Here is a 27,557-nt window from a genome sequence, read left to right as displayed (position 1 = left end):
CTTCTGGACCCCCAGTGCCCTCATCCTTCAGACCCCTTACTCTAGACTACTCTATCCCTCTACTTCAATCCCCTCTATCTCAGATTCTTCTGTTCTCATCCTCCAATCCTCTCTTTTCCCCCCTATCTGACTCCTCTGTTCCTGCTCCAGACCCCTCTAGCTACTGATAATCATGCACACTGAGCCAATCCAGGGTTGCGACTCAGAATTCAGGACAGCTACCTCGTGTATGTCCACCCCTTTATCATCAGGTAGTAAGGATGAAGCTCCTGATGAGAGATCTGGGAGCTCTAAAACCCCTACATAGATATAGAGTTATATGATAAAGTTCTGCCTGACTGCAGCTGCCACTAGGTGGAGCCATCAAGCTAGTCATCCTTACACAGTCTATTCGCAACCCTATAACTTGTCCTCTGTAGTCATATAATATCCCGGACTCTACACCTCACTTGATTTACTTACGAGTAATAATGTAATCCTGGGTAAGTGTTTCTGCTTGCCGGGCTTTCCTTTTGGTCTTCACTACACACAACTTCGCTCCCCTAAGTAAAAAAGAAATATTAGAAATGTGCACGACAACTTTATAATCTAAATACACTGAGAAATGTGCGCCGATTAAGATCATAAAATAGGAGACAAAGCTCTAAACGAATAATAAAATACAGCATGCCTGAAGCCACCTCTAGAGGGCACTCAGGGGCTTAATGCATACAGGTCACACATGGACCCCTTAGAGACAGCCAATTTTCTTCTTTTTCTCTCCTCCTTACCTAATTTTATTTTTGTTACCATAACCATACAGAGGCTTGTTTTTTGTGATTTGTATTCTAAAGCCAAAGTTTTTTTGTGGAGTGAACTGTAGATTAGACTTTATTATATTATCTATTTTTTTTATGTGTAAAAACTTCTTTTTTTTTTTTTTTTAAACCTTTTTAAATTCAGACTTATATTCAACCTATGGGCAGGGAGGGGGTGATTACGGATGCCGGAGGCCACTTACCTTCCCGATTCCAGCGACGGGTCCCGGATCGGGGCACCCCCGTCCCGCGGCCGCTTCCTGGTCTGAGCTGCCGCACAAGACGTGATGTCTCCAGGCAGCTCAGCCATTCTTCGCTACGGCCACCGAATGGCTGAGCTGCCTGGAGATGTCATGTCTCGTGTAGCAGCTCAGACCAGGAAGTGGCAGGACGGGCGTACGGGGCTCCGCGATCTGGGACCCGGCGCTGGAACCGGGGAGGTAAGTGACCTCCAGCATCCATAACCACCCCCTCCCCGTCCATATCATAAAAATACGGCCGGGCCGGAGTACCCCTTTAAGGCAATGGGCTTGTGAGCTCCCCCTAGTGGCTGCAGTCAGCTCTTAAATTGACGTTTATGCAGGAGATCTGGTACTCTGACTGTTCTAAGGATGTATAAAACAAGTAATCCATGCTAGTAAAAGATGGAAATTCACTTGTCCTGATGAATTACACCTGGTCTTATCGTAGATATGGGATATTTCTCTATAGAATAGCTAAGAGTGACTGGTGAATCTGCCTGCGGTTTGGGTAATCTTACAGCTTTCTGTGGGTGACACACGGTCATTACAGATGGATAAGAGGCCTTTTACTGCACCATAAAACAGCAAATAATATAAGACACAAGGCCGTAACAGTACAGACACCGGCGGTAAATTAGTGACAATATTCATTAAATTATTACAGATCACGGCTATAAAAGCGGGAGCGCTGAGCCTCCTCCAGGATCCAGGCATACTCCATCTATGAAAGGAAAAGCAGATGTGCAGCTCCGACAGTCATAAAGCAGCCCCGCCACCGCCCTGCAGATCACCCCTGATATTTTTTTGGTCAGTATGACAGCGCTGTGACCCTGGGGCATGACCCTATGAAAGGAACATCCAACATTACTAAGAAGAATCAATGAGTCACCACAGGACCATTCACTTTCATAGACTCTGTGACTGAGCTAAGTGATTGTTGGGGTAAAGGTCGCCTCATTTACTTATAGAGTTATCCCTTGTCTGGGAGGGTCAGGGCTATGCAGAGAAAATCACAAGTCTCTCCATATGGTATAGCTGTCATATGGTATCTGCTTCTAATGTGACATGTGAATGAACTAATTTGCATATCTATCTATCTATCTATCTATCTATCTATCTCCTATCTATCTCCTATCTATCTATCTATCTATCTATGAATTATCTATCTATCTCTCATCTATCTATCTATCTCTCATCTATCTATCTATCTATCTATATATTATCTATCTATGATCTATCTACCTATTTATCTACAAAACAAAAAATCCGCAGCACAATGGCTAAAGGAACTTGGGTGCCTGTTTCTAAATACCTGATCCAAGGTATAACTGTATAGAGTCCAAAAATTGAAGTGGCACGTCCGTAGATGAAGTGGTTAATTTTTATTTACTCAAAACAGGAATAGCGACGTTTCTGTCCAAACAATATGGACTTTTTTCAAGCCAATCTATCTATCTATCTCCTATCTATCTATGATCTATCTATCTATCATCTATGATCTATCTATCTATCTATCATTTATGATCTATCTACCTATCTACCTATGAGACAGAAGCTATAGGAAAACATTCCAGGAAATCACATTGTATGATTTTTAAATAAAGTTTTTACATTTTATTACATGAAATAAGTAGTTGATCACCGACCAACCAGCAAGAATTTTTTCTCTCACAGACCTGTTAGTTTCTCTATAAGAAGCTCCTCCTACTCTGCACTCCTTACCTGTAGTAAATGCACCTGTTTGAAATTGCTACCTGTATAAAATATACACATACTCAAATCACACTCAACCTCTCCACCATGGCCAAGACCAAAGACCAGGAACAAAAGTGTAGATCTGCATAAGGCTGGGATGGGCTATAGGAAAATAAGCAAGCAGCTTGGTCAGAAGGCAACAACTGTTGCGGCACTTATTAGAAAGTGGAAGAAACACAAGATGATTGTTGATCTTCCTCGGTCTGGGGCTTCATGCAAGATTTCACCTCTTGGGGTAAGTATAATTCTGATATAGGTCAGGAATCAGCCCAGAACTACACGGGAGGACCTTGTCAATGACCTGAAGAGAGCTGGGACCACAGTCTCATAGATTACAGTTAGTCGCAAACTACACCACCATCATGGATAATATCCTGCAGGGCACACAAGGTCCCTCTGCTCACACCAGCACATTTCCCAGACTGTTTGTTTCCCCAATGACCATCTGGATGATCCAGAAGAGGCATGAAAGAAGGTCAAGTCTCAGATGAGACCAAAATACAACTTTGTGATATTAATTCCACTCGCCATGTTAGGAGGAAGAAGCAACCCTAAGAACAAAGTGCCAATCGTGAAGCATCATATTTTGGGGCTGCTTATCCGCAGAGGAGAAGTAAGAGCATTGAAGATGGGTAGTGTCTGAGTCTTCCAGCATGAAGCATTTCCAAGTCCTGCAGTGGCCTAGCCGGTCTCCACACCTGAACCAAACAGCAAACTTTTGGAAGGAGCTGAAACCCAATATTGCTCAGTGACAGCCCCAAAACCTGAAAGATCATGTGTATGGAGGTGCGGGACACAATCCCTGCTGCAGTGTCTGCAAACCTGGTCGGGAACTACAGGAAATGTCTGACCTCTGTAACTGCAGACAGTGCCACGCTGGTGTAAGGTGGTGTAAGATTGGTGTAAGAAGGATCAGAGGGTCCAAACACTACAGAACCAACCTCAGAAATGAGATATTTCTTACCTCTGGCTCCTAAATGGATCATAATAAACTTTGGCTAAACCATTACTGGTGCCCACCATGATCTGATTCAGCTTGGGATGCCACAAACATCGAACAACGCTCTGCAAGAAAACAGGGGGAAAAATGAAATTCTGAGATGAGGAATATTTCTGGGGTTCTACTGTACATGTAATATCACCAGTGAAGGTTAAAGAAGCTCTCCAACCACAACGTCTATCTTATATTTATAAGCTATTAAAGGTTCCACGAGCATTGCTGAGCCAAGTATAAATGAATCACAGCTTCTGATTTTGGTACACTAAGAAGGGAGGAGGCTATATAGCTCACAGAGCATTGTCTAGACTGGATACAATTGTATCACTTCTCAGCTGAGAACAGGACTAGCTATGTACAATGTATCAGTCTGGGGTCCAGGCTGTAGAGCTCACAGAGCATTTTCTAGACTGGATACAATTGTATCACTTCTCAGCTGAGAGCAGGACTAGCTATGTACAATGTATCAGTCTGGAGTCCAGGCTGTAGAGCTCGCAGAGCATTGTCTAGACTGGATACAATTGTATCACTTCTCAGCTGAGAGCAGGACTAGCTATGTACAATGTATCAGTCTGGAGTCCAGGCTGTAGAGCTCACAGAGCATTGTCTAGACTGGATACAATTGTATCACTTCTCAGCTGAGAGCAGGACTAGCTATGTACAATGTATCAGTCTGGAGTCCAGGCTATAGAGCTCACAGAGCATTGTCTAGACTGGATGTGGAATATTTTTCTCAAACACCAATCAATAAATAAGGGCACAGGACCCTCTGCACACATATAAAGGATGGCACTGGATACAAAGTAATACATTTTACTAGATTTCGGAATGTATCAGTTTTGGGATGGGGGGGGGGGGGGTGAATATTTTGGGAAACACATAAAAATTCTAAAACTTCTTAAGAAACCTGGGGAACGTGGTGAGTAAGAAGCGGGTCTATGGATATAACAGGCACTCGATATAACCTCAACACTCAGAGAAGCGTGAATAGCATGAGAGCAGACAGTTTATGCTGCGCGGTACAGCACGTTCCGGACACGCTGGAGACACAGGGGACCAGAGCCGAGGAGAGAAGACCGTGTTCCTGCTGCTAACCGAGAAATTCTAATTACTCCCCTCTCTCCGGAGGATGACGGATGGACGGACATGAGAGCAATGCCGGGGAGGGTTCTACCTCTTTCTATACTGCATTTTATGGAGTCTGCGAAAGAAGTGAGAAGGGTAATCTGCACCAGCACTAGGCCATAATAGATGTGGTATATAGCTATAGCCTCGATGTAGGCACCATGAGGGAGATTTATCAAACATGGTGCAAAGTGAAACTGGCTCAGTTGCCCCTAACAACCAATCAGATTCCACCTTTCATTCCTCACAGACTCTTTGGGAAATGAAAGGTGGAATCTGATTGGTTGCTAGGGGAAACTGAGCCAGTTTCACTTTACACTATGTTTGATAAATCTCCACCCCCCCCCCCCCCCCCATGTCACTACAGAAGACGGACTCTATATAGTGTAGTTAGACAATGGAGCAATAAGAGGAGAAAAACACAAGAGTTTTGCACTTCTCTTGGCGTGTCCTAATGATCGGATAGGGCCTGACCCCAACTGCTGAAAGGGTTTAACATATATGTGACATGGTTTAGGGCCCCCCTTTAATTTTACATATGTGTTAAGTAAACCTTCTATTTTCGGCAGGACTAATCCGCATGTTGGTGGAAAGGGGGTGAAAGCAAAAAAAAATTATCTAAACTGAGACCTGGATGAAAATGGACTAGAAAACACTTCACAGAAGATATGTCACTTTAGTGCAGCCTCTCCACCTGACAGGGAGTGCTTAAGAGTCGAGCCTCTCTAGGCAGCTTGGGGGTATGGTCAGCTTCTTCTAAGAATTTCATCCAAGACACCAAGGAAAGGACAGAGAAAAGAAGAATTCCAGGGTTTCATAGCCGCACACTGGGACCAGAAGGGCTTCAGGCCAGGCCTAGTGCCGCATGCTTTCCAAGTCACAGTTCTTCAGAGCTGCACCCCACCAATGGGAATTGCAGTACCAGTGAGATAAGTGGATGTCTTTTCCTGTTTTATCAGTTAACAGCCTGTCTCATGGAGAAATGTGTAGAGCTAAGAGGAAAAGAAGGACCAGCCCCTGTAACCCTAGGAGAAGACATGCTAAACTTTAGGTAACCTGCTTGTGTCTGGTTTCCCTTTTGCACCCATCAGGCAGGTCCCTGAGGGAACTACAGATGCCATTATCTTTAGTGAAGACCCCACCCCATGAACTGAGCTGCAAAACTGCACCCAACTTGAGGGTAGGAGTGGCACTTTTTCTGGAAGAAATCAGCCATGTTTTTGTAAGCCTGGATAACCCCTTTAAAGAGGAACTATCAGCAGGTTAGACAAATCTAGTCATTCCTATGCTGTTAGCAGAGTAATCCTTGGTCCGGAGCATTTTTAGGAGCAGTGCCATGTCCCCAGAGCATGAGCCGTCCCACTCCTTTTAATCATAATCAATGGAGCAGGCGGGCTCATGCTCTGGGGGTAGGCCAGTGCTCCTAACGGTGCTCCGGACCGAGGATTACACTGATAACAGCACGGGAACGGCGGCGAAGGGGGTTATCAGGGGGTTAGCTTAATCTAACCTGCTGATAGCAAACACTTAAGAACCGAACCATTATACGGCAACAGTGCTTTAGCAGCTCCTTTAACAAGCATCAGTAATACTCAAAACGTTTCTAGAGTCTAGGCTACGTGCAGCCTGCTACTAAAATAATAAAAAAAAGAAATGTATAAAATGGAAGCTATTTTTGGGTGATAGTAAAAACAATTCTTTTCTTTCATAGAACGCCAGGCTTCATATCTGCCCTGCTGCTCTGGGACGTGTTGCTTGAATTGTGCGTCTCATCTGCTGCACTTGAGCGACCACAGAGAGGAGACAAGAGACCTGTCAGCTGTGGAGATGGTGAGCGTGCAAACAACATGCTGACAGCAGGCAGCGGCCGGCCCGTGTCATTACAGCCGCCCTGACAGCCGCGGTATCTACCAGCCGGGATCCTACAGGGGAACAGGCTCATTTACATTCTGTTCAAAGGCCATATGCTATAAGGATGCCCAGTCTGATGCTTCATCATTGAAAAAGAAAAAGTCACTATGTTTAAGATCTCTGCTTTCTGTCAGGGAATGGAAACATTTTATCTTCATTCCAAAAGTTAAAACTAAAGCTAGGAATAGGTGGCAAAGTTAACCACTATGTCGTACGACTCCAACACTCAATAGGGTTGCGTTGTGACCATAACCAGCAATTACTAAAAAATTAATTCAAGATGGAGTGGTGGAGTTGTGGAGTCATGTCGTCTTATCTTACCTTATAGCTTAGCTTTATCTTGTAGCCCTAGCCTTATCTTAATTTTATCCTGTAGCCCTAGCCTTATCTTAAAGGCCTTTCACACGTGCCAATTATCGGCAGCTCCTGCAGCTGATAATCAACCAGTGTAAATATGACAGCGATCAGCTGAGGAGAGGGAATATGCCCAAACCTTGGTTGATCGTGTCTTTATAGCATGTGTATACATATAAATGGGACATGAAGCCAATAACAATAAAGACAAATGGACAGCACAGATGTACATATAACCATGCTTTCAGTTTCCAGATCACACAGCAGTGCATACTTACCTAGCCCGCTGCTGCTGTAGTGATCCAGCATCCTATTCTCCAACTCTCTCATCCAGCTGCTGTGTCTTCAATCATGCCTTCCCCAGAATGACTGACAGCAGGAGGCGGAGCCAAAGACACAACAGCTGGATGAGAGAGCCGGAGAGCAGGATGCCGGATCATAAGAGAGCGCACAAGGTAAGTATGCATTGCTGTGTGATCGGCAAACTGGCAACACAGATTAATATATATCTGTGCTGTCTGTTTCCACGGCTGCACAATTGATACATGGATTGTTAATGCAGCCTGGCCAATCAGTTTGTCATGCTGTGCAAATGCACTGCGAATGTGCGCCGATACTGCTCGTTTGTGGCCACCCGTTGGCAACAAATCAATTTAAAAGGACCTTTAGGGTACTATTACACCAACAGATTATCTGACAGATTTTTCTGAGCCAAAGCCAGGAATGGACTATAAACAGAGAACAGGTCATAAAGGAAAGACTGAGATCCCTTTTCTTTTCAAATCCACTCCAGGCTTTGGCTCACAAAAATCTGTCAGATAATCTGTTGGTGTAATAGCCCTTGCCTTATCTTGTAGCCCTTGCCTTACCTTAATCTGCTATTCAACGCGGCTGCAGCGAGCGGGTAAGTGCGGGAGGGGCAGCGGGGAGCTGCAGGGGGGCTGCCTGGGTGATCGCTGATCGTCCAGGCAGCCCATAGGATACAGCAGCATCTGCTGCTGATGCTCCTATTCAACAGAGCGACGGCAAAAGATCGTTGCTGTATCAGTGGCTTGTTTTTCAACATGTTGAAAAACAAGCAACTGCAACGATCAGCCGTCATGATTGATGTCGGCTGATCGTTGCACTCTATTCCACGGGACAATTATTGTCCGTTGTGGCCGACATCGGCCAATAATCTTTCCGTGGAATAGGGCCTTTATCTTGATTTTATCTTGTAGCCCTAGCCTTATCTTGGTCTTATCTTGTAGCCCTAAGCTTATCTTGATCTTGTCTTATAACCCTAGCCTTAATTTGATCACATCCAACAGAAAATTTTGCAGGGCTCAATACAAGATAAACACTGCAAATCTACAGATTCCAAAATGCACAAACCCCCACAACCTATTAGGCTAGGGCTACAGAATGACCTTGGCCGTAACATGGGTCACTCTGGGTGTAAGGCAATGGTCCCGACCATGATTTCTGGTCACGGTTCGTAGCCATTCACTTAGATAAGCAGCAGTGTAGCATGATTCAAGGAGCGGCATTATGCCATTATGGTATATATCTCTGATGGTGCGACATAAGAAAGCATAACATTTGGCAGAGTACAAAACATAGATCCTACTACTGCACCTCTCCAGCTATTGCAATACTACAATTCCTATTGTTCCTGGACAGGCATGATGGGAGTTGTAGTATCACAACTGCTGGTGCGCCACAGACTGGGAAACACTGTGTAAATTATAATCTAAACCAAGTTGTCAGCACTGAAAATTCACAAGTGAGCAGCAAACGCAAGGAACCAGTCAAGTCCTAGCTCCAGGCCACAATTATAACTACTGACCCGAACCCGTAAGTGTCGGTGAACCGTAGGTTAAATATGGAAATTGTGCCCTACCTGCAGCACACATACTCTGAAAGGAGAGCCTAAGATCCTCAATGTTACTATATCAAGTTACTCGTCATCAGATCCTACAAAAACCTTTAAGGGTTAAAGAAGCAAAGGCGCTGTGTCAATTCTATTCGGCATAGCATGAAAACATGATAATTTCCTATATGGTCAAGGTCACATCTACTATTTGTGCAAGGACTCAGCTATTCCCTTTGACGAGCCAGAGCTAATGGAATATAAGTAAACAGCTGTCCGGGACGCAGGCGGCAGTGGCGCTGAATGCAGGTCATTGTCTCTGCTGATGTGAGTCGTCACTGCGTTGTGACACATAACGTATACAGCACCATGACAGGGAGCTGACACAGCCATGGCTCACATGAGGGAATTTGTTTGGGTTATGACTTTCCAGAGAAGAAACCTTTGAGAGTCTTGTCTATTAATATGAGGTATCTTCATTTTATTCTTAGAGCCGAGGTGACGCAGAACTGACTCTGCTCTAGAAAACTACAGAAATATTACTCTATTAGCCACAGCGCCACACTTGTCTACAGGTTGTTAATGGCAGTGCAGCTCTTTCCATCACATGACCAGGACTGATGTAATGAGCCTCGCACCTGTGTGTCCATCACATGACCAGGACTGATGTAACGAGCCCTGCACCTGTGTGTCCATCACATGACCAGCAATGATGTAACGAGCCCCGCACCTGTGTGTCCATCACGTGACCAGGACTGATGTAACAAGCCCAGCTTTTGTGTGTCCATCACATGACCAGGACTGATGTAACGAGCCCCGCACCTGTGTGTCCATCACATGACCGGGACAGATGTGATGAGCCCTGTACCTGTGTGTCCATCACATGACCGGGACAGATGTGATGAGCCCTGTACCTGTGTGTCCATCACATGACCAAGACTGATGTAACGAGCCCCGCACCTGTGTGTCCATCACATGACCAGGACAGATGTGATGAGCCCCGTACCTGTGTGTCCATCACATGACCAGGACTGATGTAACAAGCCCCGCACCTGTGTAAACGGTCCCCTTTAGGGTATAAACCCACACACCGTATATGCAGCGTGTTTACTGCTGCGATACGCAGCAAACTCGCAGCAAACTCGCAGCAAAATCGCAGCAAAATCGCAGCAGATTAGATCTAAATAACTCAACACAGCATCAAATCTGTACCAACAAATCTGCTGCGTATTTGTTGCATATCTGCTGCATATACGGTGTGTGGGTTTATACCCTTAAATAAACATGTCTCCCCATAGGTTCTTGCCTTTACACAGCTTCTGCACAATTTCTCTCCCCACAAGAGCTTTCCATACAGTAGGTTGCAGTAAGAAGTATAGATGGTGGTGATCTCCGTAGCCGCTCTCCTGTACTCCAGGACTAAACATTCCTCAGGACCGCAGGCTGCTGTGCTGCACGCTCATTACTCAATGTGCGGAGGGGGGTGCAGGGATGATGTCTATTTCATCTCATCAGCCGAGACAAGCCGAAGAGCGCTACTGCTCCTAGATAATATATAACACATGGAAACTATTCACTAGGCCAAGAATAACTGAAACCCAACGTACTGCAGCCACTAACTATGGGGGAAAGGAGGATCCATCACAATGTGCAGGGATCACGTGCGTCATAATATGAATTATACCAGAGAGGGATCAATGAGGGCTCTGCAAAGTGGACGGGAGAGTGTCCAGAAGACAAATTATTATCTTGGGATGTTATACAGCTGCTGCTCCGTCTCTACTTCCATGGGACATGCTGTATATGTAATATATATATATCAGCAGAAAGTCCGCGGCACACAATAGTATCGGTGAAAATTAAACGTGGTTTATTTCATAGTGCAGCAATCCAGTCGCCCTATGCACTATGAAATAAACCACGTTTAATTTTCACCGATACTATTGTGTGCCGCGGACTTTCTGCTGATATTTAAATCGGTCCTTGGTCAGGACTTGGACCGCAGGCACCTGCAATCCCACGGCAGTGCTGCTCATTATCTTTTTCACTATATATATATATATATATATATATATATATATATATATATATATATATATACACACGGATTATATGTGTTTTACAATATTTTAAAAAATTCCCTTAGAATGAATGGATATGCAAAGTAGCTCTCACACCTCTTAAGCAAAGAGACTGAGCGAGACTTGACTTGAAGGGACATCTTTTTGCTTAAGAGGTGTGAGAGCTACTTTGCATATCCTTTCTTCCCAGAATTCTCAGTGGAGCAGCAATGGTCTGTAAGTCTCCACACGTCTTTATGACGAGCTCTCCTTAAGGAGAGTCACTACCCCTTTGACCCTTAGAATGAATGAAATCCTGAAATTCTGCAGTTTTCATCCTCACCACTGGGTCCAAAACTAAGCGGAGACTTCTTGTTCTATCTGTAATGATAAGGAAGAGGCTGCAATAAAGTGATCTGCACAGCTTTACAGCGTCAGGTGAGACCAGGAGATAGATTGTATCAGTAACATCCACTGTAAGCGTGTCCCCAAATCCAAAAAATGGGGGGGGGGGGGGGTGAAATTGACAGGGAACAAATGGCAAAGGGACATCCCGTATACGGGGGCAAGTATCATATTCGGCTATGCTACAGAACTCCTGAATCGTGGCATGACAAATATTGATATTTCTGGCAAAGATGAATATACTGTACTTAAAGCCTGGATTTATTTAAATCCCCCCACATTAGAAGCATGGGAACATTAAGTTGAAAAAAATTCTCAAATATGGAAAGATTTATTATTCGGGGAACTAAGGCATAATCATTTATAGGAATATCTGAGGAAAAGGGAATAAAGAGTAATAATGAGAGGATATTTAATCTTCTAAGCATTATCATTTCACTTTTTTTTGGCTTGTTCTCTTTCTCTCCCATGCCCAACTGAAGGATAGGGGGCTACGATTTAATAAAAATAGCATGGGAGTCATCACATCAACATGAGGAGGTAGCCAGTAAGTCTGAGAAGATAATGTGAGAGGGCAGAAAATCTAGACTAAACTCAAGTTGGCAAATAGGCATAAATAAGTTCTTATAAGTTGACATGATTGGTAAAGAGTTGTCTTCTCTGCTGGTTGGTAAAGATTTCTCTTCTCCACTGGTTGGCAAAGGGTTGTCTTCTCCGCTGATTGGTAAAGGGCTGTCTTCTCTGATGATTGGTAAAGGGTTGTCTTCTCTGCTGGTTGGTAAAGGGTTGTCTTCTCCACTGATTGGTAAAGGGCTGTTTTCTCTGATGATTGGTAAAGGGTTGTCTTCTCTGCTGGTTGGTAAAGGGTTGTCTTCTCCGCTGGTTGGTAAAGGGTTGTCTTCTCCGCTGGTTGGTAAAGGGTTGTCTTCTCTGATGATTGGTAAAGGGTTGTCTTCTCTACTGGTTGGTAAAGGGTTGTCTTCTCCACTGATTGGTAAAGGGCTGTTTCCTCTGATGATTGGTAAAGGGTTATCTTCTCCACTGGTTGGTAAAGGGTTGTCTTCTCTGCTGATTGGTAAAGGGTTGTCTTCTCTACTGGTTGGTAAAGGGTTGTCTTCTCCACTGATTGGTAAAGGGCTGTTTCCTCTGATGATTGGTAAAGGGTTATCTTCTCCACTGGTTGGTAAAGATTTCTCTTCTCCACTGGTTGGCAAAGGGTTGTCTTCTCCGCTGATTGGTAAAGGGCTGTCTTCTCTGATGATTGGTAAAGGGTTGTCTTCTCTGCTGGTTGGTAAAGGGTTGTCTTCTCCACTGATTGGTAAAGGGCTGTTTCATCTGATGATTGGTAAAGGGTTGTTTTCTTTGCTGGTTGGTAAAGGGTTGTCTTCTCCGCTGGTTGGTAAAGGGTTGTCTTCTCCGCTGGTTGGTAAAGGGTTGTCTTCTCTGATGATTGGTAAAGGGTTGTCTTCTCTGATGATTGGTAAAGGGTTGTCTTCTCCACTGATTGGTAAAGGGTTGTCTTCTCCACTGATTGGTAAAGGGTTATCTTCTCCAATCATGTTTTCTGCGAGAAACCTGCAAGAGAAGAAACACCTTGCAGCCACTGCTAGACGAACTAAAGATGGTAGTGACAGTGGGAAGAGTATGACCAAGACTTCACAGCACTAACCTGAATCCCTAAGTCCCCAGACTTGAACCCTATTGATCATCTGTGGGACCACCTCGATGATGATGTTTACTCTATGGGCCCTCCAGTATCTGTGGGATACATGACATGAAGTCATGTTGGTGAATAGGCATATATAAGTTCTTGTTGACACATGACACATGATTGGTAAAGGGCTGTCTTCTCTGATGATTGGTAAAGGGTTGTCTTCTCTGCTGGTTGGTAAAGGGTTGTGTTCTCTGATGATTGTCTTCTCCGATAAACCTTGTTTTCTGCTTCATGGAATGGATAGACGCTGGAGTGTCAGAAGAGAACCATCAGAAAACAAATGCTCTGCAGCCATTGCTGGAGGAATACAAGCTAGATAGGGACAATGTTATGGTCTGGGGGAATGTTCTTGTGGCTTACTCTGGGCTTATCATGCAGAGGGGCTCTCAGCCAGTCTAGGTATCAATCTATCCATGAAGATCACATACGCCCATACAAAATGACTTAATCCCCTGGGGCAGATGGGATCTTCCAGCAACATAATGCAACGAGTCACATGGCTAGAAATGTCTGACAGGAAGAGCATGACCAAGAATTCCAAGTAGTACCCTATCCTCTAAATCACCAGACCTGAACCCAATTGATCCTCTGTGGGACCACCTGGATAGTGATGTTGCCTCTATGGACTCTCCAGCAGCAGTAGGATACAGTCAGCATGGCTTCTGATACCTGTGACACCTACAGGACCTTAGCGAGTCGCTCCGGGCTCTCTAGCTGCTGTCTACTGAGGTTATTCTGGATATTAGCTGCTGCTCACAATAACAGGACTGCATTATATATTACAGTTAGTTCGATCTTCATTACTTGGTAATTGATCTATATTAAATAATAATCTAAATAACTGTCTGTCATAAGGAGGACACTGCTGGAAAGTTACACCTAGTGGTCAAAATGAAAACTGCGAGATTTCAGGATTATTTTAAAACAGAGATAGTAAAAAAAATAACAAAAATTTACAATATGACATGTTCTGATGATACTCTAAATCAGTCGCTCTCGACTACACTGATAAAGTATCTCAAGAGTGAGGCTTGGTCTGCTGACGGATTTCCATCTTCAAGGTTTCCTATACTGAGCCTCAAGAAGTTTCCCGTTGAGTGACAGCAAATAAAAATCATAAAAGCAATTCTATAAAGTATAGATGGTTTGAGAATGTTTATGCTCCTTAAAAGTCTACAGACCCCTGTGCATCCCCGTTTTACAGATGACTCCACACATCATCGAGCAGTGTATTCATTTACTATGTCAGTAAATCGCACACGGTCATCTCATGATGACACGCTCAGGTCTTAGCTCCAGATTTCCATTCCAAGGTGACTTTGACACAGAAGACCGGTTTGTCCTTTCAACGCAAGAAATATTTGTGAAACGAGAGACTTCGGCTTAGTGCACAAACCATTTTGGGAACATGATGCAGCCTGTAAATAAGGATGCAAAATGGTGTAAGAGATTCACCCGGTTATTACCCCCAGAGCAGTCCTGAAACCTGCGCTGGGCATGGTATGTGGATGCGCGCCTTGATGCTATTACATGTCTGCACATTGGGTGCTCAAGTGACTCCTGGAGATTACTGCAGACCCGAACCGAGACGTGCGCTGCTCCGAAGATGAGCATCCATTAAGGGTTACATGGGGAACCTCTTCCCCTCCGCAAAGTGAGGTGCACTACAACTGCCCACATACCCATCGCCGTGCCGTTACTTATTAGACAGAGTGTGGGGCATGTAAATACGTTGAGGTTTTGTTTTCCCCACTGGCATGTCAAGCCGGGAGCAGAGGTTAGAATACAAGATGGAATGACTGCGATGAGGCATCAAGCAGGGCTCAACCTCACTTGGCAGGACATTTTAGAAGCGGCTAACAAGTGGCAGATCATCAAAGCGAGAAGCTCCGACGTGCACCTTCCATTCATTCGTGTATGTACATTCCTCCTGGCCTGGCAAGAGTCCATGTCCCAAAAAACGGATTACATTTCAGGGAAAGGAAGTGAAGGGAAATAGCAGGCGAGGCTTTCACAAGCGGCTAAATATGGAATACATGTTGAAAAGCTCCACATTCTGGAGGTTACACGGCCGATAAGAGGTGCACGCAGGACATGGACGCGGAACGTGGGCGATAAACAATAAACAAGCAAAACAGACAAAGATAAAACAGATAAAGGAAGAATGGGTGAAAGACCATATTCTCTTCTTGTGAGCTACAGGGGGGGGCTGAGATCCTCATCGATTATCCAGCGCTAACAGGCTACAAAGATCGTCTCTCACTTTGGAGGACCAAGCATGAACAAGGAAAGCTCTATGATTTCTATAGGAATGATGTAATGCTTCAGTTCACCAGTGGGGGCACTGTAGAGAAACTGAGCACTTGCTGCCAGGATTGATCCCTAGCGATCAAAGGTGATCACTAAAGGTTTCTGTATTAGAAAAACATAAAACAGAGTATCCTATGGAAAAGTATGAATACATCGCAAAATATACATATAGAGGGGGGTGAAAACTCATTTTCATATAATCTACTAGTGAATTATAAGTTAATACTGGGAAGTAACTCTTTTACTGCAGGAGAACCAAACACTAGCTGCCAAGCTTTGCTGACATGGAATATACAAACTTACCTACAAATAGTATTAAAGAGTCACTGTCGTTTTTTTTTTAATTTTTTTCAGAAATCAATAGTCCAGGCGATTTTAAGAAACTTTGTAATTGGGAATTCTGGGATGGTACAGGGGTAGACCCTACTATGATCCTTCTCTGTTATTCAGAATATAAAGCAACTACAGAGAGCATCTATTAAAGTGGGGGGCCAAGCAAGAAGATACATTACAAGGTGAACTAGCTGACTTCTAAGGGAACAGTGTAATGCTCCCATTTCACCAGTGGTGGCGCTGCAGGGGGAAGCGAACATTTGTTGCCAGATTTCTCAGGATTATAAAACCACAGACACAAATGTATCTCCGGTAGGGGATTTTCAGCTGTGGAAAATCTGCAGTGTTTCTGCCCTGTGTGAACATACTCCTATAATAGTCTTAGAACTGTCAGTTTTACAGTAGGGATGACAGACTCATAGCAACCTTCTCAAAGATGACTGCCAAGACGGTCGGCACATCTCATAACACTCAGAGTATAATACTAGGCGGGATTTACAGAATGTTTTACTAATTTCTAGTACAAGCGTTTTCACCCAACTTCCCTATAGCCCTGAATGGTAACACAGGACAGAAACCAGGTGGGTGATCTGTGTAACATGGCAATACAGGAAAAATAGCAAAAATAACAGAAGATCTATATGGAGTAGTCAGGTCCGGCTGTAAATCAACAAAACTAATATCCTTGAAAGCATCAAGTACAGCAATGTACCAGGAGGGGCGGTGCGGCGGGTCGATAGAGAGCTACGAGCGCTCCCATTATGACTGATCAATGAGGACTGGATTGAGACTGACAGTCCTGGATGGCCAGCTCTTCCATTTACATGTAAGTGGAGGCCCCCTCCATCCATTTACTAATAGACACAGTGAGGTCTGATGTGATGCCGACGCGTCAAGTGCAAACGGCAATCACAGGAGGCGACAGTCAAGGTCAGATGGAAGCGTGCGCAGCACATAGTCCACATTCTCTACTCTATCCTGGTACATGTGAGACCTTCACAATCTGCATGTCTGGCTTCATGGGGAGATTTACTGTGCAAAATGTGCCAGAATTCAGACACGTAGCAAAAAAAGAAAAAGAAAAAATGCAAGATCCGCTAAATTTACTATGTGTTTGTATCTTTCATCTGGTATAAAACGCACTAATGTGTGCAAGAATTTTTTTTATGAAAAAAATTAAGTGCAAAGTGAAAGAGGGCAAAAGGAAGAGAAGGGTCTTAACGTGTCTAGGGAGGTGCGATAAATTAACCATAAAGCGACTGATATTCTAATATATTTGTCGCCGTTTTCAATAGTTTTATTCTGCATAGACGGATAGAAGAAATATATAATGTAGTTATAGGGGTGCTGAGGTGGCAGCCGTATCCAGGCCTAAAAGCCTCCAGTCACCAGTATTACTAGTGGCACATAACGTGTTTCTGTCAAAATAAGGAAGGGTCATATAGTATAGTATTTTTTTTTTTCTTTAAAAAAGGACTAGGGCTTACTCTTGGGGGTAGGTCTTATTTTCAGAGGAGAGGGGGAGATTTATCAAACATGGTGTAAATTGAACCTGGCTCAGTTGCCCCTAGCAACCAATCAGATTCCACCTTTCATTTTCCAAAGAGTCTGTGTGGAATAAATAATGGAATCTGATTGGTTGCTAGGGGCAACTGAGCCAGTTTCACTTTACACCATGTTTGATAAATCTCCCCCAGTATGCCCCTACACTGTAGCCCCTCTCTATATGGTAGTTGGCCGCCATACTGTATTTCCTGCTGTTAGGCTTCTGTTCTGTAGGCTTCCCTGTAGTAAGGCCTCCATACTGTATACATCCCCCCTCTGCAGTAAGGCTCCCCATATGTTACACCTCCCTCCCTCCTCTCTAGATGTTTCCCCATACTGTATACACCATCCTCTGCAGGTAGTCCCCCTCATACTGTATACATTGTTTCCCCACTGGAGTTTCCCCCCCCCCCCCAGGGGCGTAACTACCACTATAGCAGCTGCTATGAGGCCTGCCACATAAGGGGCCCCATGAGCTCCTTGAGCTGTCATTATTTGCCAAACGGGCCTCCTGAGTTCTGCAAATGTCCTTTTAACTGAAAGGATTCCTGACAAGCAGTTATAACTACACTTAGTGGTAGGGAAGGTGGGGGCCCCAATCAAAAGTTTGCTATGAGGCCCAGTCCCTGCTTTCCCCATACTGTATACATCACCTCGTTGCAGGTAGTCCCCCCACATACTTACATCCCCCATACCCTATACATCCCCTCTCTGCAGGTAGGCCCCCCCCCATACCTACATCCCCCCTGTAGTTGTCCCCCCATACCCTATACATCCCCTCTCTGCAGGTAGCCCTCCCCCATACCTACATCCCCCCTGTAGTTGTTCCCCCATAACCTATACATACCCTCTCTGCAGGTAGGCCCCCCACATACTTATATCCCCTATACCCTATACATCCCCTTTCTGCAGGTAGGCCCCCCACATACTTACATCCCCATACCCTATACATCCCCTCTCTGCAGGTAGCCCCCCCCCATACCTACATCCCCCCTGTAGTTGTTCCCCCATACCCTATACATACCCTCTCTGCAGGTAGGCCCCCCACATACTTATATCCCCCATACCCTATACATCCCCTTTCTGCAGGTAGGCCCCCCCACATACTTACATCCCCATACCCTATACATCCCCTCTCTGCAGGTAGCCCCCCCCCCCCCCCATACCTACATCCCCCCTGTAGTTGTTCCCCCATACCCTATACATCCCCTCTCTGCAGGTAGGCCCCCCACATACTTATATCTCCCATACCCTATACATCCCCTCTCTGCAGGTAGGCTCCCCACATACTTACATCCCCCATACCCAATACATCCCCTCTCTGCAGGTAGCCCCCCCCCCATACCTACATCCCCCCTGTAGTTGTTCCCCCATATCCTATACATCCCCTCTCTGCAGGTAGTCCCCATACTTTATAAATCCTTCCCCCTGTAGTTGCCTCGCATACCTCTATTTCCCCCATATTCAATGTCCGATACTGTGCACCTTCTTACCCCCTCTTGCTTCACCTGCAGCTTGTGTTGAGCAGATGGGGGCAGAACATAACAAGTCTGGCCCTGATTGGCTGATGCCCAGCCACCCAGTGTCAGGGATCTGGTCAGCTGAATATAACATATTTTAAAAAGCCTGCAAAATGTAGCTAGGGCCCGCTGCAGACGCGTGCAATAGCGGCGGCAGCGAGTGGGGAACAAGGAGCAAGCGACCCCCAACAGCGCTCGTTTGGTCCTCCCCGTTGCCCCGTGTAATAGGAGCTTTACCTATGAAGCACAATGCCGCTTTGGGGTCTCCAGCTGATTTTACACTTTGGACTTTTATTGTTTGCTAATGATCTTGATAATGATGATAGATGTTATTTTTTATTCTTATATCTATCGGATACGTTTTCCTACTTTCATACATTTTTAGCCTAAACCAGCAGTAGAAAAGACACCAAGCTTTTATTCCCTATTCCCCATGGTCTTTCAGTCAAGTTTAGTCCAGAGGTAGACAGAAGCCCTAAGTCAGGATAAACAGCGCCCCCTGCGGATAGAGTCAGAAGTGCACTGCAGCCAGAAATGCTGTGAGCTCCTTGTGCACTTAGATGGTAAGAACTCACCGCATCGGTGACGACAATCTCATACGCCTTCTTGAAATCCACCATGTCAAAGAAAAATAGTTTCCCGTTGCCCTCTCCTTTTTTTAGTGAAATCCCAGTTATCAGGAGCTTATCGTCAGGGCTGAAACAGCAATCCGTCCTATAGGGGATAACAGAGGGAGAATGAATGCAGACACAGATAATAATTTCCATAGTGTCCTGTACACACTGCAGGCAAACACAACAGAAGCTGAATGTATCCAATATGTGACTTCTTCCCTACACAATGACCTCCGCACAGGTCACACAGCATGCCCACAACTCTCCCCATAGAAGTCAATGATAGAAGAAATAGTTATTTGCATGTTGCTAATGAGTACATGTAGAGTAACCCATCGGTCCCCTATGTCTTATGTTGCAAAACTACAACTCCCAGCACGCCCTGACACCCTGTATATACATACATTGGGAAAAAGTTGGGTAGTCCAGAGGTCATGTGAATAGGCTTCTTAAAGTTTCTCATGTCCCATGTTTTTAAAGTGTCGTCCCCTGAAAAACAGAAAAAAAAATATATACTTTATTCAAGCAAATCCAAATAGTAACAATAATGGGGCTATGTTCAGTCATGGTGGAGTTTCTCCACCTGGGATGTAAACAATCTAATCTGTTCTGTCTGCTGCCCCACTTCCTGTCTAGTGTCCACCCTGTAACAGACTTCCTGTTCCTGCTCTACTCTCTAGCCAGGGATTCAGCCAACCATATCTCTCTTGCACTATGTGGGAGGTTCTTGTGAGTGTAATGGGTGGGGTTATATATATATAATGGTGTAGCAGAAAAATTATAAGAGCTGGCTGAATTTCTGGCTAGCGTTTACCCCACAGCTTTGTGATATGTTTCCCCAGGGCCTGCACCCCATACCCTTTGATGTGTCCCCCAGGGCCTGGACCCCACAGCTTCTGAACCCCATACCCCTATGATGTGTCCCCCAGGGCCAATTGTCCTGTGATGGGTCCCTCTGGGTCCCAGACCCCAAAGCCTTGTGATATGTCTCCTTGGGCCTGGACCCCACAGCTTTGTGATATGCTGCCATCAGGCCTGGACCCCATACCCCTATGATGTGTCCCCCCCAGGGCCTGGACCCCATAGTCCTGTGATGTGTCCCTCTGGGTCCCAGACTTCATAGCCCTGTGATATGTCTCCTGGGGCCTGGACCCCACAGCTTTGTGATATGCTGCCATCAGGCCTGGACCCCATACCCCTATGATGTGTCCCCCAGGGCCTGGACCCCATATACTTGTGATGTGTTTCCTGGGGCCTGGACCTCATAGCTTTGTAACATGTCTCCCGATGCTTGGACCCCATAGTCTTCTGTGTCCCCCAGGGCCTGGACCCCATAGCTCTGTGATGTATCCCTCTGTGGTATCGGCAGCAGATCCTGTGTGGTGTGAGGTGCAGACTCCATGGATGAGACTTGTTTCTCCAGCACTTCTCACAGATGATCGACCAGACAGAGAATCTGGGCAATCTGACGGCCAGCTCGCCACCCTGATCTCTTTGTCCTGAACAATGACTGCAGTGCGGCCCCCAAAACATTATTCCCTGCCATTAGAGGGTCCTGCTCCCATGAAGTGGGGGACTTGGTGTGTATGATGGTTAGGCAGGTGGTACGGGTCACAATAACATACATTTGATGCCAGGACACAAAATCTCCAGCAGAACATTGCCCATCACACTGCCCCCCACTGCCGTCTTCTTCCCATAGTTCGTGGCCGTGCACATGATGGAAAAAGTCTATTGCTCCAGTGCGATGTATATGACAAACATCTAAGGTGTAAGTTTTGTACTTCACACCTCTATAGAAACAGACAGCAATGTCTGTGTAATACATGACTTATACCATTGCGGCCTTTAACCCTTTCCATCTCTAATGCCTGGAAAGCATCATGGAGCGAGCTGTATACGGCGAGCAGCAGTCATGTCCTATCTTCTCTCTACACACTTAGCAGGTGTGTTACTGTAATACTCCATGCACATCTGGCTTGCTTGGTCTCCTTCCAGATAACTACTCTAAGCTGGATTTACGCTACCTTACCGCTCAACTTTTGGACCGAGAACAAATGAGTCATCAAACTACAGTCAAAACACATTATTAGAAAAAAAAAATACAAAAAACCCTTCCCAGGATGTAACCAATGTGAGAGGTTTCTGAACCAATGAGTCTTCCTATGCTGTGATGGGATCTTGTTTTCCCGTCACTATGAGACATAGACCAGGAACATGGCCCCTGTTCTCATCCCCGAGCCTGGAGGAAATGGATTTCCTATTCTGTGCTATTCATCAAGGAGTGATAATTCTATAATACCGCCATATACGAGGTGAAATCGGGGATATCATGTACACCGTGTGATTGGAGTCCTGGCGGAACGCCCGTAGTGAATGAACAATCTGTATAATAAAGAATAACGGATGGAGATGTGTTCATTTCCGCAGAAATCCATGTATCCGAAGCGTCCAGAACCTGAGCCCCATGTAAAGGCGGAGTGCAATACCACACTTAAAGGGGTACTCCAGAGATTTTTTTAATTGTTAAAAAGTTATACAGATTTGCATTACTTCTATTAAAAAATCTCTAGTCTTCCAGTATGTATTAGCTGATGTATGTCCTGCAGGAAGTGGTGTACTCTTTCCAGTCTGACACAGTGCTCCCTGCTGAATTTTCAGTATTATTGGCCCTAAACAAGGATTCTGAACAAAGATGCCCCTCTATTAGAGTGCAGCTCTGGAGTATAATATAGGATGTAACTCATGATCAGCAATGTAATGTATATACACAGTGACCTCCCCAGCAGAATAGTGAGTGCAGCTCTGGAGTATAAGGGTGCGTTCACACATACAGGATCTGCAGCAGATCTGCAGCAGATTTGATGCTGTGTTCAGTTATTTAAATGAAATCTGCTGCAGAAAATCAGCTGCAGATCCTGTAGGTGTGAACGCACCATAATACAGGATGTAACTCAGGATCAGTTCAGGATAAGTAATGTAATGTATGTACACAGTGACCTCACCAGCAGAATAGTGAGTGCAGCTCTGGAGTATAATACAGGATGTAACTCAGGATCAGTACAGGATAAGTAATGTAATGTAAGTACACAGTGACTTTACCAGCAGAATAGTGAGTGCAGCTCTGTAGTATAATACAGGATGTAACTCAGGATCAGTTCAGGATAAGTAATGTAATGTAAGTACACAGTGACTCTACCAGCAGAATAGTGAGTGCAGCTCTGGAGTATAATATAGGATGTAACTCAGGATCAGTTCAGGATAAGTAATGTAATGTATGTACACAGTGACCCCACCAGCAGAATAGTGAGTGCAGCTCTGGAGTATAATATAGGATGTAACTCAGGATCAGTTCAGGATAAGTAATGTAATGTATGTACACACACAGTGACCTCACCAGCAGAATAGTGAATATAGCTCTGGAGTATAATACAGGATGTAACTCAGGATCAGTGCAGGATAAGTAATGTAATGTATGTACACAGAGACCCCACCAGCAGTATAGTGAGCGCAGCTCTGGAGCATAATACAGGATGAAACTCAGTATAGTCCTGGCCTAGCTTACAAACAGTCCAGTTTTAGTTTATAGATGTGGAACATATGACCTACCTCCTCGTGTAGCGAGCACAGTGCCACTGTAAGAGAAAGCAATACAGGAGGTATCGGAGCCTGGTGCGTGAGCCTGTCGGCAGTGGAACTTTGTGTGAACCTGATACAAAAAATAATAATAAATTAAAAGATATCATCAATTGTGACTTTTCTTTCTACCTAAACTCTACATTCACCATTACAGCAATGTTTTTTTTACTTCAATCAAAAGTCAGATAATGTTGAGGTCAGTCCTGATTAAAAACCTCCCATCATTATTGTATACAGCTCCCGTACACAGAAACCTGTCTCCTAGGTTACAGACTGCAAACAAACTCTTATAGTGAAGGAAAACATTTTTATTTCAAATTAACTTGTCTCAGAAAGTTTTATAGATTTGCAATTTACTTTTATTTAAAAATCTCCAGTCTTCCCATACTTATCATCTGCTGTATGGCTTAAAGGAAGTGGTGTATTCTTTCTAGTCTGACACAGTGGTCTCTGCTGCCACCTCTGTCCATGTCAGGAACTGTCCAGAGCAGGAGAGGTTTTCTATGGGGATTTGCTGCTGCTCTGGACAGAGGTGGCAGCAGAGAGCCCTGTGTCAGACTGGAAAGAATACACCACTTCCTGCAGGACATACAGCAGCTAATAAATACTAAAAGACTTGAAATAAAAAAAAAAAAAAGTATAAGTAATCTATATCACATTCTGATACCAGTTGTTCTGAAAGAAACAAAATTTCACCAGAGTACCCCTTTAATCTCCTTGTTATAAGGGCATCCTGTAACTGCGCTGCCAGGACATTGTGCATTTATGGTAAAGTCAATGGTCCGTCAGCAGAAGAATGCACATATACCACCATCTACACTGGCTAATAGTTATGGGTTCTAAATGTTATGTCTAAGGGGCAGAGCAAGGCACAAGGACTCAAGTAAAACCATAGAGGTACTTCATGTGCTCCTGATCTGCCCTCTTAGGCCTGACACTGTTTGTTTTGATGTTATTATTTAAAAGGGGGTTGTTTTATCGTAAAAATCCCATTTAATCGCAGATCGCCAGCGATCGAGATGATACTCCTGGGAGTTGCCAGCTAGACAGTTCCTCTGCAGCGGCCACTACAGGAGACATGTAGTACTGCATGGTGGCCATTGAGATACAAGAAAGGTCTTGTCCACCAAAGCGTTCTGGCTCATAGATGAGGGGATAACATCCAAATGCCTCAAAAGGGTATAGAGACCTGGTTACACCGACAAGGCAAAGCGTTTACTTAGCGTGACTTAACAAAAAGTCGACACAGGATCTTTGCCAGTATATGCTGGAACCGGATTCTGGAAAATTTCACATTTAGGAAAATCAAATCCTACGGTTTGAAAAAAAAAAAAAAAGAAAAATCCCGACCGGTTTAATATATCAACTGTTTTCTGACATGAGAACAAAAAATTTACCAGCAGCAGAAGTGTAAGTGAGAAACAGCAGAAGGCAAGAGAGCAGCACGTACGGGAGGGTGATCAGCGAGCAAAGGCGAGGAACGTGACCGCTCTCCCCGCGTACCTGCGTCTTTCGGCCCCTCAGACATTAACAATATGTTATTAAGAGTCTTTTCCAGGAACGCCGAGGATTAAGACGGTAACGATGGAAGACGGACGAGGACCATTTACGACTGTGTGAGAGGAACAGCAGAGCACGGTGACATGTGGGAGACAGGCCATTAATAGCACACTCAATGTAAACACCGGGGTTATAACATAGGGAGAAATACAGTTTTCTTTCCTAGTAACACGCACACACATGGATCCTACAGGATAACACGTTATACACTGACTAAAGGATGCACCAAGAAAGACCTTATAACATTTTATCTTTGTGATGTCACAATGATAGATGTGTGATATCACAATGATAGGTGTGTGATGTAACAGTGATAGATGTGTGATGTCACTATGATAAATGTGTGAGGTCACGATGATAAATGCATGACGTAACGATGATAGATGTGTGATGTCATGATGATAGATGCGTGATGTCATGATGATAGATGCGTGATGTCACGATGACAGATATGTGATGCCACTATCATAGATGTGTGACGAAACGATGATAGATGTGTGATTTCATGATAATAGATGTGTCTGACGTAACAATCATAGATGTGTGATGTCACAATGATAGATGTGTCTGACATAACGATGATAGATGTGTCTGACATAACGATGACAGATGTGTGATGTTACAATCATAGATGTGTGATGTCACGATGATAGATGTGTGATGTCACGATGACAGATATGTGATCATAGATGTGTGACGTAACAATAATGTGTGATTTCATGATAATAGATGTGTCTGACGTAACGATGATAGATGTGTGACAACGATCATAGATGTAGGTGATTCCCATAATAGAGAGTAAGAATATGTTTATTAAGGAAAATTGTACAATTGAGAAGAGTCTCTGGGACCCTGGTTAACATGTCTAGCCTGGATACCGTTGGGCACCTCTAGTCTGGATACAAGATGAGATATTGTTGGGCACCTCTAGTCGGGATAGAAGATGAGATACAGTTGGGCATTTCCAGCCTGGATACAAGATGAGATACGGTTGGGACTCTCTCTTCTTGGGGACCCCAACTTCTCCAGCCACCAGTAATCAAATGCAGAGTAGTTAGATTCAGACAAACCCAAGCGTGCTTGAGATTCCCTCATCTGTAACTCTGACTCTTCATGTTATAGCTGCAACAATTACGGCCATATAATTAAGCGTGGGACGTTCTTCCACTGGATTCAACAGAACGAAAAAGGAAACAAAATATGTCTGCTTTCTAGGCTACTGCTATTTAGTATCAGGAAAAAACAGGTGTTTGCAATTGCACGTGGTGTACAATGAAGTCTAAGCTGGCAAAGTCAGGTGTGACCAGTGACCAAAGGTCGCGCAGGTTTGGCTGTTTATGTAATAGTCATGTTAGGTTTGTGCTGTCGCAACGTAGGACAGCTCCTCTGGATGATGGACCTTGTTGTTTTACCAATCTATTTCTTTTTTACTTTCAGTGATCCGTTTTCCACACGTATAACTCCTCTGCCCGGCACGGCAGATGTCCGATATCAACTAAAAGGATCTGCAGCTTGTCAGCAAGCCGTCCTCAATCTACCCATATGTGAGGAGCGTTCAGGGCGTGCAGGTTACCGTACACAGCACCTTACGTCACACCCAAGTGGTTTTGTAGTCTACACTTTTTTTTGTGTTTTGCAACTGTGAGTTTTATCTTCTTTTTTGGCAGATTAATGAAATGTATCCAACAAAACCAGTGTATTCTGTGGTTGCTGTTTGTTTTAACAGATGATTTTTTTTCTTCTTTTAACTCCTTAAGGGTGCGTTCACACCTACAGGATCCGCAGCAGATCCGCAGCAGATTTGATGGTGCAGATTTGATGCTGTGTTCAGTTATTTAAATGAAATCTGCTGCGGATCCGGTAAGTGTGAACGTACCCTCAAAACACAATCAGATATGCTCTTAAAAGGGTAGGGAAAAAAATGTTTTAAAATCAGGAACTGTCCAGAGCAGGGGACATTTTCTGGTTCAATGTTTTTATAATTTTTTTTTACCCTTGAAAAAGCTTGTTGGCGAAACGCAGCGTTGGGTGAGTGGTGGTGTTGGGCAATAGCTCTATTTTGAGCTCAGGTGGTGAGGAGTCTAGTATTGGTCATGTGAAGTCACTAACTGGGGCACAAGTGCAGACTTTTTACCTATTGAGTAGTACTGTGTTATTTCTTGTAGCCCGCAGTCCTCTTTTCTGTTTTCATTTCATTCAATTTTATATTTTTTCCCATCATGTATGTATGTAGCCATGTATACATATATGGATACGTATGCATTTTTGTATATGTAATTTATTTTTTGTCTGCCCATCATCCCTCCAATGTATGTACTTGCTTTGTTAGGTATTAACTTTGGAGTTGTGCTTATGGACAAATAAGTATATAGGGGTCCTATTGTAGGTATTATTATTTTTTAGAACAAATTACAAAAGAGAAAGTCTATAAAGCACTGACTTTAGTGCCCACAGTATAGCTAACAAGTTTACAGTTACAGTTTAGAAACAACAGTAATAACATTAAGTATATTACATAAATATAAAATTGTGTTCAACACAACCTTTTATAGGCAAATGGGGTTTATGGATGGAATCGTCATACTGTACACACACAAGGGACATTTTCTATGGGGATTTGCTCCTGCTCTAGACAGTTCCTGACATGGACAGAGATGGCAGCAGAGAGCACTGTGTCACACTGGAAAGAATACACCACTTCCTACAGGATGTACAGCAGCTGATAAGTACAGTAAGATTTGAGATTTTTGCATGGAAATAAATTAGAAACCTGTTTAACTCTTTGACACCAGCTGTCTAAAAACATTTTTTACCTCCAAAGATT

At 44.2% G+C, this 27,557-nt stretch overlaps 1 protein-coding gene and 1 long non-coding RNA gene across 4 annotated transcripts in view; one reads left to right on the top strand and one right to left on the bottom strand.

Annotated features, from left to right (window-relative positions):
- The window catches only part of WDR70 (WD repeat domain 70), a 143,900-nt gene that overhangs the window by 16,877 nt on the left and 99,466 nt on the right, over positions 1–27,557 (bottom strand). For all 3 annotated transcript variants that reach the window (XM_069964761.1, XM_069964760.1, XM_069964762.1), the window contains exons 11-15: positions 23,144–23,243; positions 19,939–20,023; positions 19,496–19,634; positions 3,759–3,859; positions 463–542 (exon numbers count right to left, since the gene is read on the bottom strand). In XM_069964761.1, coding sequence (XP_069820862.1) covers positions 463–542; positions 3,759–3,859; positions 19,496–19,634; positions 19,939–20,023; positions 23,144–23,243 — 505 coding nt within the window. The remainder of the gene's footprint in view (positions 1–462; positions 543–3,758; positions 3,860–19,495; positions 19,635–19,938; positions 20,024–23,143; positions 23,244–27,557) is intronic.
- On the top strand, positions 5,649–7,108 carry LOC138787456 (uncharacterized). The gene is made up of 2 exons (XR_011362380.1): positions 5,649–5,967; positions 6,628–7,108. It is a non-coding gene; the product is annotated as an uncharacterized lncRNA (long non-coding RNA).

This window comes from Dendropsophus ebraccatus, chromosome 3, assembly GCF_027789765.1.
Source record: "Dendropsophus ebraccatus isolate aDenEbr1 chromosome 3, aDenEbr1.pat, whole genome shotgun sequence".
Lineage (NCBI taxonomy): Eukaryota > Metazoa > Chordata > Amphibia > Anura > Hylidae > Dendropsophus > Dendropsophus ebraccatus.
Note: the sequence above shows the minus strand (reverse complement) of the source record. Positions and strands in the feature narration are given on the sequence as shown.